Source organism: Erpetoichthys calabaricus, chromosome 6 (assembly GCF_900747795.2).
Source record: "Erpetoichthys calabaricus chromosome 6, fErpCal1.3, whole genome shotgun sequence".
NCBI lineage: Eukaryota > Metazoa > Chordata > Cladistia > Polypteriformes > Polypteridae > Erpetoichthys > Erpetoichthys calabaricus.
Genome location: NC_041399.2, coordinates 137,929,394 through 137,950,348, shown reverse-complemented (window position 1 = coordinate 137,950,348; position 20,955 = coordinate 137,929,394). Strand labels below are relative to the sequence as shown.

General features: G+C 36.7%; 1 protein-coding gene across 2 annotated transcripts in view; it reads right to left on the bottom strand.

Annotated features, from left to right (window-relative positions):
• cdyl (chromodomain protein, Y-like) overlaps positions 1-20,955 on the bottom strand; it is a 298,068-nt gene that overhangs the window by 101,874 nt on the left and 175,239 nt on the right. For both annotated transcript variants that reach the window (XM_051929209.1, XM_051929208.1), the window contains exon 2: positions 6,237-6,897. In XM_051929209.1, the coding sequence (XP_051785169.1) occupies positions 6,237-6,897 (661 nt within the window). The remainder of the gene's footprint in view (positions 1-6,236; positions 6,898-20,955) is intronic.

The window sequence follows — 20,955 nt, the reverse complement described above, 5'->3', positions numbered from 1 at the left end:
AAATGACAATGGCTTCCTTTTTAGATAGGTGGTGTGGCATAGTGGTTCATAGTTTAGACTTTACATCTGGAAGTTGTCGCTTCAAATCTCATTACTGACACTGTGACCATAAGCAAGTCACATCTTCTGCCTGTGCTCCAATGGAAAAAAGGAAATGTAACCAAGTATATCTCATACAGTACATCTGGAAAGTATTCACAGCGCATCACTTTTTCCACATTTTGTTATGTTACAGCCAAATTCCAAAATGGATTAAATTCATTTTTTTCCTCAGAATTCTACACACAACACCCCATAATGACGTGAAAAAAGTTTACTTGAGGTTTTTGCAAATTTATTAAAAATAAAAAAACTGAGAAATCACATGTACATAAGTATTCACAGCCTTTGCTCAATACTTTGTTGATGCACCTTTGGCAGCAATTATAGCCTCAAGTCTTTTTGAATATGATGCCACAAGCTTGGCACACCTATCCTTGGCCAGTTTCACCTATTCCTGTTTGCAACACCTCTCAAGCTCCATCAGGTTGGATGGGAAGCGTCGGTGCACAGCCATTTTAAGATCTCTCCAAAGATGTTCGATCGGATTCAAGTCTGGGCTCTGGCTGGGCCACTCAAGGACATTTACAGAGTTGTCCTGAAGCCACTCCTTTCATATCTTGGCAGTGTGCTTAGGGTCGTTGTCCTGCTGAAAGATGAACCGTCGCCCCAGTCTGAGGTCAAGAGCACTCTGGAGCAAGTTTTCATCCAGGATGTCTCTGTACATTGCTGCAGTCATCTTTCCCTTTATCTTGACTAGTCTCCCAGTTCCTGCCGCTGAAAAACATCCCCACAGCATGATGCTGCCACTACCATGCTTCACTGTAGGGATGGTATTGGCCTGGTGATGAGCAGTGCCTGGTTTCCTCCAAACGTGACGCCTGGCATTCACACCAAAGAGTTCAATCTTTGTCTCATCAGACCAGAGAATTTTCTTTCTCATGGTCTGAGAGTCCTTCAGGTGCCTTTTGGCAAACTCCAGGCGGGCTGCCATGTGCCTTTTACTAAGGAGTGGCTTCCATCTGGCCACTCTACCATACAGGCCTGATTGGTGGATTACTGCAGAGATGGTTGTCCTTCTGGGAGGTTCTCCTCTCTCCACAGAGGACCTCTGGAGCTCTGACAGAGTGACCATCGGGTTCTTGGTCACCTCCCTGACTAAGGCCCTTCTCCCCCGATCGCTCAGTTTAGATGGCCGGCCAGCTCTAGGATGAGTCCTGGTGGTTTTGAACTTCTTACACTTAAGGATGATAGAGGCCACTGTGCTCATTGGGACCTTCAAAGCAGCAGAAATTTTTCTGTAACCTTCCCCAGATTTGTTCCTCGAGACAATCCTGTCTCGGAGGTCTACAGACAATTCCTTTGACTTCATGCTTGGTTTGTGCTCTGACATGAACTGTCAACTGTGGGACCTTATATAGACAGGTGTGTGCCTTTCCAAATCATGTCCAATCAACTGAATTTACCACAGCTGGACTCCAATTAAGCTGCAGAAACATCTCAAGGATGATCAGGGGAAACAGGATGCACCTGAGCTCAATTTTGAGCTTCATGGCAAAGGCTGTGAATACTTATGTACATGTGCTTTCTCAATTTTTTTATTTTTTAATAAATTTGCAAAAATCTCAAGTAAACTTTTTTCACGTTGTCATTATGGGATGTTGTGTGTAGAATTCTGAGGAAAAAAATGAATTTCATCCATTTAGGAATAAGGCTGTAACGTAACAAAATGTGGAAAAAGTGATGCGCTGTGAATACTTTCTGGATGCACTATATGTTGTATGTCATCTTGGACAAAGTCGTCAGCCAAGTAATCCTCTTTAATAAAATCCCTGTGTGTGTCCAGGTGTCCGTGTGTGTGTGTGTCTTCTGGTGAAGTGCGCATGCGCAGGGCACAGTGCGATGCGCGATATTACTGTCAGAGAAAGTTACAAGCGTTTTACGGAAATACAAACCAGTACTACTGCAAGAGGAAATTAAAGGTACACAATACAGTGACTCATATTACAGCCACATACAAGCCAGTATTACTGTCAGAGGAGATTAAAGGCATATTACCGACGCGCACACCTGTATTACCGCCAGAGAAAATTAAAGGTATATTACGGACGCACAAGCCAGTGGACGTACAAGACTGTATTACTGTCACAGAAAATTAAAAACACACAATACACGGCGGCAGTCCACAAAGAACGGTCAGCTCAGCAAGTAAACATCAACAAAAGAAAGGCTGAAAGAAAGAAAAATACGACCAAAAAAAAGAATGAGGTCAAAGTCCCTTGCCATTTAATATAGACTGTTCTTACTAATGTTTAGGCACTACTGTTCTAGCGCCCGTTATTGTAACGGGCTAAATGACTAGTAAGGAATAATATTCATCATTTGTGAAGGTGGTTTCAAATCTCAATGAAGTTCATGAGGACAAGAGCTCACCAAGAGTGATTATTAGAAGGTCTTAAAGTGTGGTGTTTTCTTCTTGTGCCTTGCAGATAACTATGAACTACTACACTACTAGAATGTTGGAGGTTTATTCACTTAGAATTTGTACTTTATAAATGACGATTTTAACATTATGGAACACCACTTTTCAATCAATTTTTTATTACTGTATCTTTTCTCTTTTGTCCTTCCAGACAAAAAAAGAACAATAGAGATAGATGGCACAACAATTTAAATGTTATATACTGTACTATTAATTCTTGCAGTTTTTCAATAGATAGGATAACTTTTAATGATTTCCCATTTTGCAATGAAAATCAGAATAATTTATACGACAGTGTAAATAGAATGCAACAATATTAAATATGCTAAAAAAACTGACCAAAAAAGTGGTAACAAATTACAATGTTTAAAAGTTGTTTATTTTCAATGGATAGGCAAGGTTACAATGTTTTACCGTTGTGTAATGAACCTGTGAAATTAATTTAAATGATAATTCAGCAACATTAGATATGCTCAAAAAAAGGCATCAGCTCTCCAGCCTCAACATTATGCTAAGCTTCAACTTTAGCATGTTACGGAGTAGGCTAAGTGATGATGTTTTTTTTGCATCAGTTACCAAACACTCTATTCCTCTTTGGTGAAAATGCAACCGGTTCAAATAAGAGCGGTGTCTGTAAGCATGTTTCGTGGAATACCCAGTTAGTCCCTTTATTTTCCCAGACATAACTTTAGATCCTTTAACACTGGTTTGCTTATTATTCCAAATGTTTACCGTAAAAGATGTGGAGAGATGCCCATTCAATTGTTTTCCTGTCCTTCCTGGCCATCTGACCATAACATTGGACTTATTGTTTGTATCACTTAAAAGATTTTACTCCATATTTTAGGACTGTACCATTTATATTACTTATTTGTTTATCAGATTCATGTAACTTTGTATCTATTTACTTATTATTTTATTTATTACTTTTTTGTATTTTTAGTTACGTATCCTTGTAATTGAAACTTTTTTCCTTCCTTTAACAACTTGTAAAGCATTTTGAGCTACACATTTTGTATGAAAATGTGCGGTAGAAATGAATGCTTCATGTATACCAGTCATATAGCTTTAACACATGAATCATAAAAGAATAAATCAATGGAAGATAAATTCCATAAGCAAATGTTTTTACAAAAACAATTTAAGTACACAATTTTGACCTTATTTTTCAAATTTCATACATTCATATAAAATGACACCTCCAAAAATTGAATTCAACACTGAAATACAATAATCCATAATAATATACAGGTAAAATTCCACTACAACGAATATTCATTACAATGAAGTATTTTTATGGTCCCGGAAGTTTCCCCATATGACAGAGTCTATAGAAATCTTGTTACTACAAAATACATTCAGCAGATACTTCATTATTACAATGATGTGCCCAAAAGTCCTTGAAATTCCTGAATGAATCATCCACAGAGCAGTTAGTTTTGCGGTCGCAGCTTAGTTATGCACAGTGATCCCCAAACAGAAACATTGTAAATTTTATTTTCTTTCTTCCAGCTTTCCTCATACTGTTTTATTGCTGTTTGTTTTCTGTGGTTTTCAGTGATACCTTTTGCTTATTGCTCATCATCATTTGAAAAACATCCATTGGAATTTAACTCATTGTTACCCTCCTATAGAAATGGCAGACATGAAAAAAGCAACAACAGTTCACATTAGGAAAAAAAAACTAATTTTTTGTGGCTCTCGATTCCGGCAAAAAGATAAAAGACGTTGCCAGTGAATTCAGAATTTTGCCATCGACACTGTCAACTTTGTTGAAAGATCAAGCAAAAAAACAAAAAAAATCTCTGGTTGCAAACGTATGCGAACTGCTGCATTTGAAGACGTCGAAAAAGCAGTTTTTATGTGGTTTAGTGATGCTCGTTCAAGAAACATTCCTATTAATGCACCACTCTCATTCAAGAAAAAGCAAAGTCTCTGTTGTGAAGTTTCTAAACTCTCTTGGGACCTCCCCCAACTGGACAACACGCCAAAGAGCATCCCGCTGTGGAAGACTGTTTATTCATTGCCGGGGCAACTGCAAGCTCACAGCGCTGCTGCGGCTCGCTGCCAAAGCAAACAGAAAAGATCTCGATGGGTGATGCAAGGAACATTTTAAATGCAGGTAACAATATTACTTGGCCACTAACCTAGCCACAACCTTGCCTGACTGCTGTGTCTATGTATAGAAGAGTGGTAGATCACACTACAATAAATAACCATACTGATCCTATTTCAAGATAAATAAAGCTGATTTTGCTAAAGTACTGAGACTCAGCCTCGTGTTTTGGGGTACAAGACAGGGACTTATAGTGCGACCACGATCTTTTAGGATTTGCTTCTGTGGTGCTTCACTGCAGCGCTGTGAACCTGCTGTTGCCCTGCCTCTGCAATGGACATACAATTTTCCACAAACGTGGCAATTGCACTTTGGGACGCACTTCGGCGTGTTGTCCCGTTGGGTGGGGGTCCCAAAAGAGTTCAGAAACCTCACAATATGAAGAAGAAGAAAAGGATGATTCGGCTTCTGATTGATAACTGTGCTGCCCACAACATGCTTCCACATTTAGATAATGTTCGCATTGAATTCCTCCCACCCAATTGCATGGATTTGGGCATCATTCGTACCCTGAAAGTGTATTATCGCAAGGAAATGCTGAGAAAAATTCTCGTCAGCATAACTTGTAGACAGGAGGAGATTAAAATGAACTTGAAAGAACCTATTTAAATGATTGCGAACGTCTGGACGCAAGTTTAATCTCATTACTACGAAATATTTTTTTAGGTCCCTGGCACTTCGTTGTAATGGAATTTTACCTGTACTTAAAAAGTTGCATTTTGTATTTTTCTCTGTATAATGCAACTAATAAACATGGTTTCATTTAATGAGTAATCACTCTTGGGCGTCATTTTAATTGTATGTGTTCTTTTAGCGCTTTTGTGAGCACATTATAGGTAATTGTGAAAAGTTACAATTTAATACTTTAATTTTATTATTCCCATATTCATTGATCCATTTATATGAACCTGTAATTTTCAGAGTTAAATCATATGTAGCCCAAGTCTATCATGGTAAAACTGGACAAAAGCAGGAACCATCAAAGTGCTCAATCATTTCTTTATACCAGGCTAAACTTAAAAAGTTCATCCTGCTAAATGCACTTTTTATCTATGGGGAAGTAAAAAGGATGACGATCCAATCCAGAATACAATCATGTTCTCACCTGCACTCACTCCTGATAAGCCAATTTAGAGTAACCAATTTCAATTAAAACATTTTATTTTGATTATTGGGAGAAGACCTTCAAGTATTCAAAGTAAAAAGTAAAGCAAACATGGTGAACAAAGTGAACATGCAAACTACACAAGTTGAGGTGTTAGGCCAGGATTCAAACCAAGTCTCCTAGAGTTATAAGACAGCAGCACTAAATGCGGTATCAAATTAACACATTTTACATGCACATATACAACTGCAACTTTCTGGCTATCACATGGTAACAGTCACACTTGGATATTCTGAAAAAGGAAAAAAGGATTAGAAGCAGCAGACATTCAAAAATGGTAAGTGATTTATTACATAAACTTGTTTTCAAAAAACGGTATGAAGTGTACTTTAGTTTGTAGTAGTTTTTCTTTGGAAAACAAAGCAGACAAAACACAGGTCATACAAACTAGCATAAAAGATTTAGTAATGAAAATGACTAAATGAAGACCAAACCTTTTCCATTGACTGTTAAGGCTGAAGCAGTTGCAGCTGCAACTGGTACCTGGGGCACTAAAGGCTGTGTCCTTGGTCTGGTCCCCATACGTGCCCTTTCTGCACCAGGTCCCAACAAAGCACATACAGGTCTTTCAATGTTGATTTCACGAGGAACAGAGTCCTGATCCTGTTCTATTTGGTCAAGGTTGTCTGGTCTATCATTCTGGAAACCATCCACAACAATCCTATTTTTCATGGGACTTTTAGGAACAAGGATTTTGATTCCTGATTTGGCAAGATCCATGCTTTTCCTTCCAGCAACAGACTGTGCTGTAGTCCGGCGATACTTCTGGCTACTGGTTAACACTTGGTTATTATTTTTTAGGTCACCCTCTTTACTCATTACCATTGCCTTTGGAGAGGTCTTTGTTAAAGAACTGTTGGAAGGCCTACAAATCTGTTTTCTTGCATTATTAGGAGAGTTTCGAGTGGATCGCATTAAAGGCATATCTTTCTGCTTCTCTGAGTGAAGCCTGTTGAACTCATGAATATATTCCACACAGTTGCCTAAGTGCTGCTCTGGCTCCCACGTGTCGTCCTCACTGTCATAGCCTTTCCATCGCACCAGGTACTCTATCCTCCCTTTTTTATTTTTCCGCTTGTCTATTATTCTTTCTACCTGTGAAACAATGAGAACATGCATCAAATACAGAAGATTTTCATTTTACAATAGAATGTAATTTTTAGCCAAAGAAGTCCAAAAAGTATAAACATACATAAAAACTAGATCATTTTAGCACATTAAGATTAAAAAAAACAGATATAGTTCAGAAAGTTCTAAGGGATATAAAAATACCACAGCAACTGGAACAACTAACAATACTTTTCATTCACATTAAAAATTAAAAAAGAATAACCAATTTTTAACAAATCAACTATTTGTAATTATGTTGAACAATGCTGTTATCATCATGGATGAAAATAAGCCAAAGGATATGCTAATAAAAATCAGCAAAAAAATTCTTTGATATCTTAGTATTGCTTATTTCTAAATAATATATACAATGAAATACTTACAATGTGTCTTACATGATATATCACTGAGAAGGTAAAACAGAATACCAAAATTATTAGCCAGTATTTTCTAGTTTTGAATATAAGTAGGTAAACTGAGGGGGATTATTTATGATCTTGAGTCCCAAAAATAAGCAAACATCAAACTATATAGAAAATATCAAGCATACTGTAAATAAATGTTGATTTCAAATTAAGCGAGATTGGTAAATATCATTAAAACAATACTGTAAATGACAGAAATGTACCATATACTTTGAAGGAAAACTGAAGGAAATACTAATTAATTAAAGTCAATAAATTATAACTCTATAGGCCTTAACAGATCAATCTATTAATTCCTGCATCCATTTCAAACCAATTTAATCAACCTCAGGGTCACACTAGAGTCTATTCTGACCTATGTGTCCAAGAATGCTAAATGATATGTTCAGTCCTGGTTTGGTTTCATTTTTGTGCCTACCGCTGATATGACACACCTGTGCCATTAAACTTGGTAAAGGCTGGTACAGACAGACAGACAGACAGACAGACAGACAGACAGACAGACAGACAGACAGACAGACAGACAGACAGACAGACAGATAGATAGATAGATAGATAGATAGATAGATAGATAGATAGATAGATAGATAGATAGATAGATACTTTATTAATCCCAAGGGGAAATTCACATACTCCAGCAGCAGCATACTGATACAAAAAAAAAAATATTACATTAAACAGTAATAAAAATGCAGGTATAACAGACAATAACTTTGAATAATGTTAACGTTTACCCCCCCCGGGTGGAACTGAAGAGTCGCATAGTTTGGGGGATATATATATATATGAATGCTTATAATCAAACTCATTAGAAACTGCTTCATCTTGTTTAAGTGTGAAAACACTGAAAATTCGAACAACACACTTTCAAATATGGATTCATATAACTGACAGCAATACTTAATATAGCATGACTAGCATTAGGAGTTTTTTTTTATATATTGTTAACAGTTGTTTATCTATTGTGTAAATAATGTATAGAAGCACTGGCAGTTGCAATTAGTAGCAATATGTAAAAAAGGACATGAATACACTGAATGTTTTGTACAGAAAAAGGCACATGTACTTTTTTTAATCTAGGGATGTAACAAGATCAATGGTTGCAGCAAATAAACTATAATTGTAAAGGCAAAGTTGTGCTTGGTTTCCTAAATAGCTCATTGGCAGAGGTTCTGAAGATGATGTTACAACATTTTGTTTCCAGGTCTGTAACTAAACTTGATACACAATAAAGCACATGTTCCAGACATATGAGAGGATATCCCATCTGAAACTGACAGGTGTGGACTTGACAATTGTAATCCTCTTCTTCATATACCACTTTTAATTGAAAGAAAGAAAACACAACAAAAGATGTCCTGAACTCAAAAAGAGTATATATTAAATAATTAATACATAAATGACAAAGAAGCTAAACAAGTAAGTGTCAGACTAACATTAAAATCCATACCATACCATTTTCCAAGCCTACTTAATAATGAGCAGGGCCGCAGGGGAGTTTGAGCCTATCCCAGCAGGCACAGGGCACAAATAAGGAAAAATCTCTGGACAGGATTTCAGCCTACTGCAGGGTGAAAACAAACACAAACACACACACACACACACACACGCGCGCGCGCACATACATGCACACACACACACACACACATCAAATAATGTGAAAATTAGTGGTGCTAGAAGAAATTTCAATTGTAAAATTTACTTTCAATATATTATTCAAAGGTAATCCTTACAGCAAAATGTATAAGTTGCCTATTTTGAGATAATTTGAGCATTTGAATATTTTCAAAAATTTAGTAAATATATTATGTATATTTTTGGTTGGACAGCTTCTTTATTAATCAGTAAAAATGGCAATCTTCTGTCCAATGAAAAACATCAGCCTTTGCTTTAGAAATGCAGGTTTCTCTGGCACTTCTCCTTCTCTAATTTTTATGTGCCATCTGATAAAAAGGCTAGTGTTTAAAAAGAATATTTCAGAGAGAGGCACATTATGTATTCTCTACCTACATAAACTGATGCAGTTAAAGGGTAAGTGTACGTGTATTGTCCTACACTCTCACAAAAAGTGCTTTCCCCTGTGCTCCACTCCAACCCTGCTTTCCCATTCCTCACAGCTGGCCTTGAAGAAACAAGATACGTCACAATATGTTAGGAGTGCAAGACACCAGCTGAGAGCTACAAATGGGATCCATGCATAATATTGTTAAAAGTGCTTCATGATTTGAAAATGCACCATAAGATTGCATTAGCGCAAACAAATGGAAAATATTACTTGGTGAAATAATTGAACAGCGAAAAGAGATTGCATAATGTTAGAGGATGTATGGGGGACAACAAGCAGCTGTACAGGCTTTTAAACGATTGCAGTGCCACACAAAATGCAGATCATGCGGCATGGCAGGAGCAGCAAGCCAGCAGCTGATCGAGCAAAGAGGAGCTAAAAATAACAACTGTTATTTGTTTTCCATTGTATCACCGCTTAAGAGGGATTTTGGAGGAGCGACCGCATCTCCTTGGAGTGCATTCAGCCCCATTCTTCACAACGGTGTGTCCCGCGGGGGGTGGAGGGGTGGGGAATGACGGGTTGGATTTTTAGGGGTAGGTAAGCGAAGTGCAGATCACGTGGTAAGGCAGCAGCAGCAATCCAGCAGCTGATCGAGCAAAGAGGAGGTAAAAAAAAAATATATATATATATTTCTTTCTTATTGTATCACCGCTTAAGAGAGGTTTCGGAGGAGTGGCCGTGTAGCCCCCTAATTAATAATAAAGTAAAGAAGCGCAGTACAAGCACATGTGGCTTAAAAGGATTGAAGATCCGTTTCATGGCTGCTTTAATTGCTCAAAAACCTGACAAGGATCAAGATGAATATGGGTCAGTTAGTAAGACCATGACAGAATGAGAAGAGCAAGCAAAGTAAAATAGCAGGCAAGTTGAAAGCACACTAGTCTTATTATTTTGAATGTGTCCAGCCAGCAGTGGCTAGGTACCATTTGTATCACACAATTCAGAAAAAAAAAAAAAAAAACACCTGTAGACTCACCTGGAAGAGCAGCTTCTGAGTGGCTTACACAAGACAGGTTCCACACAATCCAGACTTTTTAATTCTCCTACAGAGATGCAGCAATATTATAATAAAGGTTGCCTGAACATTTTTAATTACACCTCACTGTTTAAGATATTATGTATCAAACCAGCAGTTTCATATGACAGTGACTTATTGTGTTGGCTCGACACTGACAAGGCTCATTAACAGATAATAACAAGCTAACCATTCAAAATTATAGCAAACAACCATTCTTTAACAATCAAATGTCAGCTTTTGCCTTCCAATAAGAAAGATATAAAATAAACGTGAATTACATTCAAAGAGCAATGTTTGACATGGCAGCCCTAACATTAAGTGTTATAATGAAATGAACAGTGAATAACTGATCATTTATTATTATTATTAATAGCAGGAGACTTGCACAAGTGCGATGAACATGTCCAAAACACAAAAAAATCTATACAATAAAATCTGCTTTTAGCAGAAGCGTTTGTTTAAAGTAGGTAAAGGCAATAAGGAGATGGACAAAGCCTATATAATATTAACTAAAAAAGAAACTAGACATACATTAGAGGAGTTTTAGAGAAGTTGAGACTAAAACTTCTTTTTTGGCAGGCTTTTTTATTTGGGGATGACCAAAAGAAGGTAAATCTGAGAGTTTGGTTTTCAAGCATAATTAGCATTGTAAAAAATTATACTCAAGCCTTAGGAGGTAGCTAAATAATATTCTGTTGCTAATTTTATGCTCCTTAGTCTCACAAAGCTAAAGAAAATGAAGTACACATTGGAATATGACTATGCTCGGTGACTAATATCATGTTGTGGAAGTATCATATCACAGTACACTGCAGAAGATTATTTTGTTTAAAAACAAAGTACAGTACTAAAGTATGTATGTGTATTTTATATATATATATATATATATATATATATATATACATACATACATACATACATACATACATACATACACACACACACACTAGGAGGCTTTGCCCCCTGCTTGCTTCGCTCGCCAACCCCTGTGTTTGGTTAATCGGATATACAATTTAAAAATTTTTTTTTCTTTGGAATTGTTTCAATTTCATTATTTGCACTTTTACTTTAAAGCTTCATTAAAAACAATATTTTTTGGAGACACATTGTGACAACGCAACGTATAACTGCCCGTGAGTGAATATTGATTGTCATAGCAAAAGCTATTCTCACGGTAAACTGTAAACATTTTAATATGAATGGCATATCATGATCTCCTTTGGTGTGTAATGTTATTCACGGAATATATACATTACCTTTCTTTTTGCATCGCTTCTCCGTGATCATCAATATACACCTAACCGAATTGTGTATTCTTTGAAATTTAACTTGTCATTGCTTTAACTGTTCCAGGACCACAGATTCTCATAGCGTATGGTCCATTATTGTGTAGATCCACATTTTGTACATTGAATGATGCGAATGCGAAAAGACATTGTTGTCTACTCTTTGCCTTTTATTTCTGATCTCAATTTGTCCTGCTATTTTTTCAATTACACCTGGTTCTGATGATTAATCACCTTTTGTTTGCGGTAATGCAATCTTTTCTATGTTTTCTTTGATGCTGTAGCGACTGACATGATAAAATGTCACAAAAGTTTTACTTGAACAATCGCCGACTTCCTAACCCCAAACACAACTTTATAGCACCCTCTCCAATGCCCCCCCTTACCGCATCAATCAATACCCTGCTATCAGTCTTCCGTGCTGTACTCTGCCCTCCCTCAATCGGACCGAACAGTCACTTAAAACCAAAAAGCCCTCAACCTGGCTGGGACGCTACAATACTTTCAAATTTTACTGCTTTCATATTCTGTACCTTTGTCTGCATGTGTATCGCGCCATCGTTTGTTTGAGCCTTTCGAATTCCACTACTTTCATAATCTCTTATCTGCCATTTTTTTCTCTCCAACGCCTTTGGGTCTCTATTCTCCATATTGTCCTTATACGCTTTATATGTGCTGAGAGCACATGATCTGTGTGTACTACGTGCTTTTACACGACTGAGTGTTGTTTGATGGGTGTGCTCTTATATGATATCTTTTGTCAGTAGGGCGTGTCTTGCAAGAATCTCATGTTCCACGTCCCCGTGAGACGGCTCTGGGACATTCTCTTGGCACCAATTCTCATGTTTATCGTCCCCGTGAGATGCTCCTTGGCAAGTCTCTTTTGTCTCGCAGGTCTTTTAAATGTCTTCCGAGAACTTCCAAGAAGATCACGTATCGTCTGTTGCTTTCCAGGGTTTTTTTATTAATATATATATATATATACTGTATATATATATATATATATATATATATATATATATATATATATACACACACACACACACACACACAGTGATCCCTCCTCGATCGTGGGGGTTGCGTTCCAGAACCCTCCGCGAAAGGTGAAAATCCATGAAGTAAAAACCATATGTTTATATGGTTATTTTTATATTGTCATGCTTGGGTCAAAGATTTGCACAGAAACACAGGAGGTTGTAGAGACAGGAACTTTATTCAAACACTGCAAACAAACATTTGCCTCTTTTTCAAAAGTTTAAACGTGCTCCATGACAAGACAGAGATGACAGTTCCGTCTCACAATTAAAAGAATGCAAACATATCTTCCTCTTCAAAGGAGTGCGCGTCAGGAGCAGAGAATGTCAGAGAGAGAAAGAAAAGCAAACAATCAAAAATCAATAGGTGCTGTTCGGGCTTTTAAGTATGCGAAGTACCGTGCGGGAAGCATATCATGTGACAAAGCAGCCACAAGGAAGCCCAGCAAGGAAGGGAGCAATGTGAAGGTAGTCTTTCAGCATTTTTTAGACGAGCGTCCGTATCCTCTAGGGGTGCAAACAGCCCCCCCGCTCACAATATATTTGAGGAGTTTTATTTAATACGTAATACGTGCTCTGATTAGGTTGCTTCTCTGCCATCCGCCAATAGCGTCCCTTGTATGAAATCAACTGGGCAAACCAACTGAGGAAGCATGTACCAGAAATTAAAAGACCCTTTGTCCACAGAAACCCACGAACCAGTGACAAATCTGCAATATATATATATATATATATATATATATATTTACTAGCAAAATACCCGCGCTTCGCAGCAGAGAAGTAGTGTGTTAAAGAGGTTATGTAAACATATATATACATAAACATATATACTTATATATACATATCTACATATACACATATCTACATATATACATATATATACATATATATATATATACACATATACACATCCACATATATATATACATATATCAACATATATATACACACATAGATATATGTATGTGTGTATATATATATGTATCTATCTATATATATATATATATATATATATATATATATATATACACATAGACACATACAGACACATATATATACATATACATATTTACATATCTACATATATATACACATATCTACATACATACACATATCTATCTATCTATATATCTCTATCTATCTATCTTATATATATACAGTAATCCCTCCTCCATCGCGGGGGTTGCGTTCCAGAGCCACCCGCGAAATAGGAAAATCCGTGAAGTAGAAACCATATGTTTATATGGTTATTTTTAGAATGTCATGCTTGGGTCACAGATTTGCGCAGAAACACAGGAGGTTGTAGAGAGACAGGAACGTTATTCAAACACTGCAAACAAACATTTGTCTCTTTTTCAAAAGTTTAAACTGTGCTCCATGACAAGACAGAGGTGACAGTTCTGTCTCACAATTAAAAGAATGCAAACATATCTTCCTTTTCAAAGGAGTGCAAAGCAAGCAGTCAAAAAAAAAAATCAATAGGGCTTTTTGGCTTTTAAGTATGCGAAGCACCGCCGGTACAAAGCTGTTGAAAGGCGGCAGCTCACACCCCCTCTATCAGGAGCAGGAAGAGAGAGAGAGCCACAGAAAAACAAATAAAGTCAAAAATCAATACGTGCCCTTTGAGCTTTTAAGTATGCGAAGCAATGTGCAGCATGTCCTTCAGGAAACAGCTGCACACAGCCCCCCTGCTCACACCCCCCTACGTCAGCGCAAGAGAGAGAGAGAGAGAAAGTAAGTTGGGTAGCTTCTCAGCCATCTGCCAATAGCGTCCCTTGTATGAAACCAACTGAGGAAGCATGTACCAGAAATTAAAAGACCCATTGTCCGCAGAAACCCGCGAAGCAGCGAAAAATCCGCGATATATATTTAAATATGCTTACATATAAAATCCGCGATGGAGTGAAGCCGCGAAAGGCGAAGCGCAATATAGCGAGGGATCACTGTGTATATATATATATATATATATATATATATATATATATATATATATATATATATATATATATAAAAATATATACATCTCTATCTATCTATAATATATATATATATATATCTATCTATAATATATATATATATATATATATATATATATATATCTATATATATATATCTCTATCTCTCTATCTATATATATACACCCCCGTGCTTTGCAGCGGCGAAGTACTGCTTTTAAATTTTTATTAAGAAGAAAACCTTTTTAAATTGAGTGAAAATCTACCAATAACAATTTGTTAAGGATCTATTTTTTTGTGAAGCTGACTTCACACAGCCTCTCCGCTGTTTTATAAACGAACGTCATATAAGGTCTTCCTTTTTCGTTGCTTTGCCAACGGAAGCAGCCTTTTTATTTAATCCTGTTTTTACGATTGTTCTGTTTGTATATCACGTTGTCAGTTCAGCAATCCGGTTGTAATATGACCAAGCCGTGCAAGCACACTCTTGAGAATGCAACGTATAGTTGTACAGGAGAAAAGCAATCTTGCCTGAACTTAATTTAAACTTTAGGTTTACACGGTGCTTTCTTTCCGAAGTACCTGCACTCATGAATATGTCTGTACGCGTCAGTCGCTCAAATCCCCGCGGTTCGCACTGGCGAAGTTCTGCTTTTAAATTTTTATTAAGAACAAAAGAAAACCTTTTAAAATTGAGGGAAAATATACCAATAACAGTTTGTTAAGGATCTGTTTTTTTTGTGAAGCTGCCTTCACTCGAGTGATCACTTCGAGCTTTAAGCCTGGGAAATCACCCCGTAAATGCACACGTTTAATTGCACATCTGTTAATATGTATGCTTACAAAGTATTAAAAGACACTCAACAATTACACAGTATTAAAAGACACTCAACAATTAATGTCATTTACCTTCGTTCCCGCGTTTGACTTGTGCTGTAAATCTCTTCCTTGTTTTCACTTCACGTGATTACGTAGGAGGCGTAATACGTGATGACGCGATACATGACTCCGCCTCCTCCATTAGAGTATATGGTCCAGTTATGACCATTACGCGTAGAATTTCGAAATGAAACCTGCCTAACTTTTGTAAGTAAGCTGTAAGGAATGAGCCTGCCAAATTTCAGCCTTCTACCTACACGGGAAGTTGGAGAATTAGTGATGAGTGAGTCAGTCAGTCAGTCAGTCAGTCAGTGAGGGCTTTGCCTTTTATTAGTATAGATATAGAATTCTACAACCACATCAACATAATATTCCCTGTAATCCAATTCACAATGGAAAAAGAAATTAACCAACACATCAGCTTCCTGGACATCTACATCAAAAGAAATAATGACGCCACCCTGACCACAAGTGTTTACCGTAAAGAATGCTACGCAGACAAGATATTACACTTCACCAGCAACCACCCGGTATCTCATAAACGGAGCTGTGTTAAAACTCTATTCAGAAGAGTCCACACTCATTGTAATACGAAGGAAACAAAAATGAATGAGAGATGCTATCTCTTCCATCTTTTCACTTCAAACGGATACTCAAAAACATTCATTAATCGGAGCTTACACAGAAGACGCCAAAAAACTCAGCAAACAATTGAATTGAATGAGAACATCCCCCCACCCCCCTGGCACTGACTCCCTTATCACCACAAGGTGTCTGAAGGTACAGTGCGCATCCTGGCCAAGTCAGGCGTCAGCATAGCACACAAACCCACGAACAATCTGCGCACGGTCCTGTTTAATGCTAAAAACAAGAAATCGATAGCAGAAACACGAAACGCAGTTTATAGCATTCCATGCAGTTCTTGCTCAGCGGTACACATAGGACAAACTTCAAAAAGAATCGCAACATGTATACAGGAACATCGCAACGCCATCAGAAGAAAGGACTCACTTTCATTGATCTACACGCATACTAAATCAACAGGACATACATTTAACTGGGACAATGTACAAGTAAAATTTAAGGCCAGTACTAAAAGTGCCAGAGAGCTGGCCGAATCTTGGCTATCAAATGAGAACACCATCAACAGACACTTGGACATAAATCCAGCATATGCAAACTTAAGAAGAACATTTTCATAATAAATAAACTGTACACCCAATACCCCCTCCACGTAATGTTTTGCTATATATTGCCTTTGATTCCTGTAAGTCTAAGCATTATCCTCTGATGAAGACCCCTGGCAGAGGCTGAAAGCTCAAGAATAAAAACTACTCTATGATACGTGATTCATTTTTTCTCCCTTTGTGGATCTCCAGCTGCAAATAAATAAATATATATATATATATATATATATATATATATATACACACACACACACATACACACACACACATACGCACAGAGTAAATACCTTGATTATATGTCAGGGGTCGGGACCGAGGCCATGACAGATAAGAGAAAAGACGGATAACAGAATAGCTACTTTTAAAATGATATACAGTAATTAGTTTAGTGAATAGTCACATTTATTTACAAAACAAAACTATATTAACACAATACAGTATTAACAAAATTAGTTAATTCATATAATATTGTAACAATCAGCGTATACAACTCAGAGGTACTGTAGTTTTCAGCGTTTTACTTGAAATCTTCACTTCGTTACAAACAGTAGCCTGACTTATACTCTTTTACCTGGGTTACACAGTACACCTCCAAAACAATAAAAGAAAGCTTTCCCAACTAATCAGTTTATCTCCTGCCACTCACATTCTTTTTTTCTCTATAGCGTAAACACTCCTGCTTATTGTCTCCTGACTCCCTACTCAAAACATCCTTCCACCACACCTTCCTTTTTCTCTGAACTTCTCCTGCCACTCGTCTCCCAAGAGGAGAGTCCATCCCTTACAGAAAAGAAGCCCTTCACTTACAGCATTCATTCCACCCTTTCTGCTCCTCCACAGTAAATTCCAAGCTGCCTACACATCACACATATTAACAGAATTTAAAAAGAAAATTACAATACAGAAGAACGTTAACAATACAGAATAACATTCCTGTCAATTGACATTTGAGCTTGTGTTTTTAACTCATTGACAGCAACATGTAAATCGAATGATTTTTTTTTTCTTTGGTTATATTCTTGAATAAAAGCACATGTTTATTTAATATTTGGACTAAAGTCTTCACACATTATACACTTAACGTCATTATTAGTATAACATACAAAGTTTCTGCTTTAGGTAGGTGTTCAGCACTTCTTGCCTTGCATTTCCTTTTATCCTATACTTACACAAATCGTTGTAGACTTGGAACACACATGAAATGTATTTATTCCAAATAACAATATATTATTTACCCTATATAACTCCAGGCACTTCACTCCCAGATAAAGAGACCTGAGCTCTGAGAATTTTGCGACGGATTCGGCTCCAGCAGTTGAGGGGGATGGAATATCAAGCTGCTTGCTGCTTGTGCTGATCGACACATTTGCAAAACAAAAGACGCTGATGAGGAGAGGTGCGAAGGAATTTATGGTGGCCCAGGATTACATGTTTTTTCATAGGCTTCAGGGATTCTAGTGTTAAACCATTTGTTTTAATGTCAGATGCTATAAACAGGGATAAACAAACAACAAATAACTTACATGAATAGCATTTATGTCCAATTCGCAATAACCACAAGTAAACTGTAAATGCACATTTTTAACAATATCAAAATACCTAAATAAACCACTCAAACAGGTCACTGTTAATATTAAAATATAAATGTAAACAAAACAAATGACCAGCAGGGATTTACATCTCTTTATAACTGAAGAAGTGTTTCTGGCCTAATCTACTATATGTATTCAATTTCCATTATATGCATTTTGAAATGTAAAAATAACTTGTTTACTTTGTCTTCCCTCACAGGTGACAGATTAAACCTGACAAAGTGCCCATTGGCACTGAACAGTCTCTTTGATGGTTCACTGGGTGCTGGAATGTATAAAAGATTTCTGACAACCTTGGTGAGGTGAAGTAGCTCTGATGCAAAGCTCTACCACCAAATCAGTAGATGCTCTTTTGCTTGAATGGATGGCAATGATCTCTGCTTTCATCTTTTCCTCGGGGTTGGTGGATCACACATATGTAATTAAATTTGGCATGATACATTTAATTTCAGTGGTGGTGCTCTGTCAGAGAGTTGTTTCAGTGCTATTGTCTAGATGAAAGTCTCTTTCAGAGTTTATCTGTAAATATCCAATGTGTAATTCACGCACTTGTGATGGCCTTAAAGTATAAATGCAGCCACTCTGGAAAATCACTAATGTTATGGGTTTATATCTGACAGACTCTCTACACTTTGTGGCTTTATATCAGTTTCTAATGACTACAGACTTGTGACACCTACGTCTCATATCAAAGATGATTGAGAGGCTGGTCCTGGACTATATGAATTCTCTTTTGGCAGACCATCTGGGCCCACAGTTTGCCTATCAGACAAAGACTGGAGTGGTGGATACAACTGTCTATCTGCTTCAGAAAGCTTAATCTCACCTGGACAAAGCTGACAGCACTATGAGGATTATGTGTTTTTGATTTCTCCATTGCCTTTAGGTAAATTCAGAGATATGCAGGTGGATGTGCCTATGGTGTCCTGAACAACAGACCATCTGTCCGGCAGATCTTAGTTTATGAAACTCAAGGGCCGCATCTCTAATATGGATGTGAGCAACACTGGTCACCGCAAGGAACAGTCATGTCTTCTTTTCGCTTCACACTACACTCTTCAGACTATAAATATAACACCAGACCATTTCAATTGCAGAAATTCTCTGATAATTCTACACTTGCATAAGCATTAAACAAACTGCGGTTGCATGCCATCTGCAAAAGACTATAGGTTGGAACTATATCAACATAAGGAACAAAAACATACCATGCATAGCTAAAGGGTGACTGTACCAGTGCTTCTTTTAACAATGAAAGCTGTGCAGGGCTGTTGCTGTGTTGCATCTTTTATAAACTGATATCAAATAAAATAATTTTGTTAATTAATTTTTAAACAGAGAGCACCTCTTTCTATAGATGATTTTGAAGTTGTTAATGGATAAGACGTGAATAACTTCAAGCATTAAAAATAGATCGGAAAAAAATAGTGAAATAGAGGTAATTTCCTTTTACCACAAACTGACTTCTATTAAAGTGTAAACTTGATTCAAAGCACTGTTATATTAAGAAGAGTAGAATTCCTGAATAGTTTACAGAGGTAGAAGTGGCAGAATTTCACCATTAATACTTCTAACTATATTTTAACTTGATACCTCCTGGTTTTTATTTAAATCATAAATCTACACACTAATAAAATTTAAAACAATAAATGGTGTTACATTTCAGTGAAGTTGATTTCTGACATACTGCAATGAAAAACATTTTAGCATTTTTATGCACAAATGAGATTTAAGGTTTAATTCTTAATATGTAAGCTGCAAGTTTTTTTCTAAGAAACACTATTATTTAGGCCCAATTCAAAAACAAATGTAACCTTCACCCAGACAGCTCTTCTTTTCGCTTTGTACGTAAACCTGTTCAGGACTGTATTCTCAAGTTAAAGCAATCCAACTTACAGTATATGTTAATAATAATCATCTATGTTATGCTTAGACTCATTTTTTGTCGAAATTTCCTAGCTGATTTTTGTTTTTTACATAAATATATACACAATAAATGAGACTATAGAACTGTGCACTTTCAACTAGTGCTTCATTAATTTTTAAAATTAACTTACCACCAACTATTTATAGTCTATGAAAACTAGATGTCACCATATAACATACTTGCTATAGACGCAAGTCCTGTAAAAACACATTTTTGTAACACAAATGTCCATGAGAAAAGTTAAATGTCAGTTTGGTTTAAGCCACGATGCCAGAAACGAATGTCAAATATTGCACTGGTAAAATGTTTAACTGAAAAGTCTAGATCCAGCTAGCTCAGAAAGTCTTATGTGCCAGACTGAGAACTTGTCTTAGGAAAATGTAAACTCTCTATAGAAAAGGGTCAGACAGGTAATAAAAACAGTAGTAATAATTAATTAATATAATAATTCGAAGATCAACTGAAGGTTAAAGCCACTTTTTACATTCCCAGTCACTGTTAACTATATATGCACATTTTACTCACACTACATTATTCTATTGCTGACCCCAAAATGAACACTTAATGCTAAAAAGCTGACTACTGTAATGTCAATAAACTGAAGCAATTCTGTACAGAGAAGTAGGTCAAAATCTGTCACAATACTGTAAATGTATGGTTGCTGATTCGATA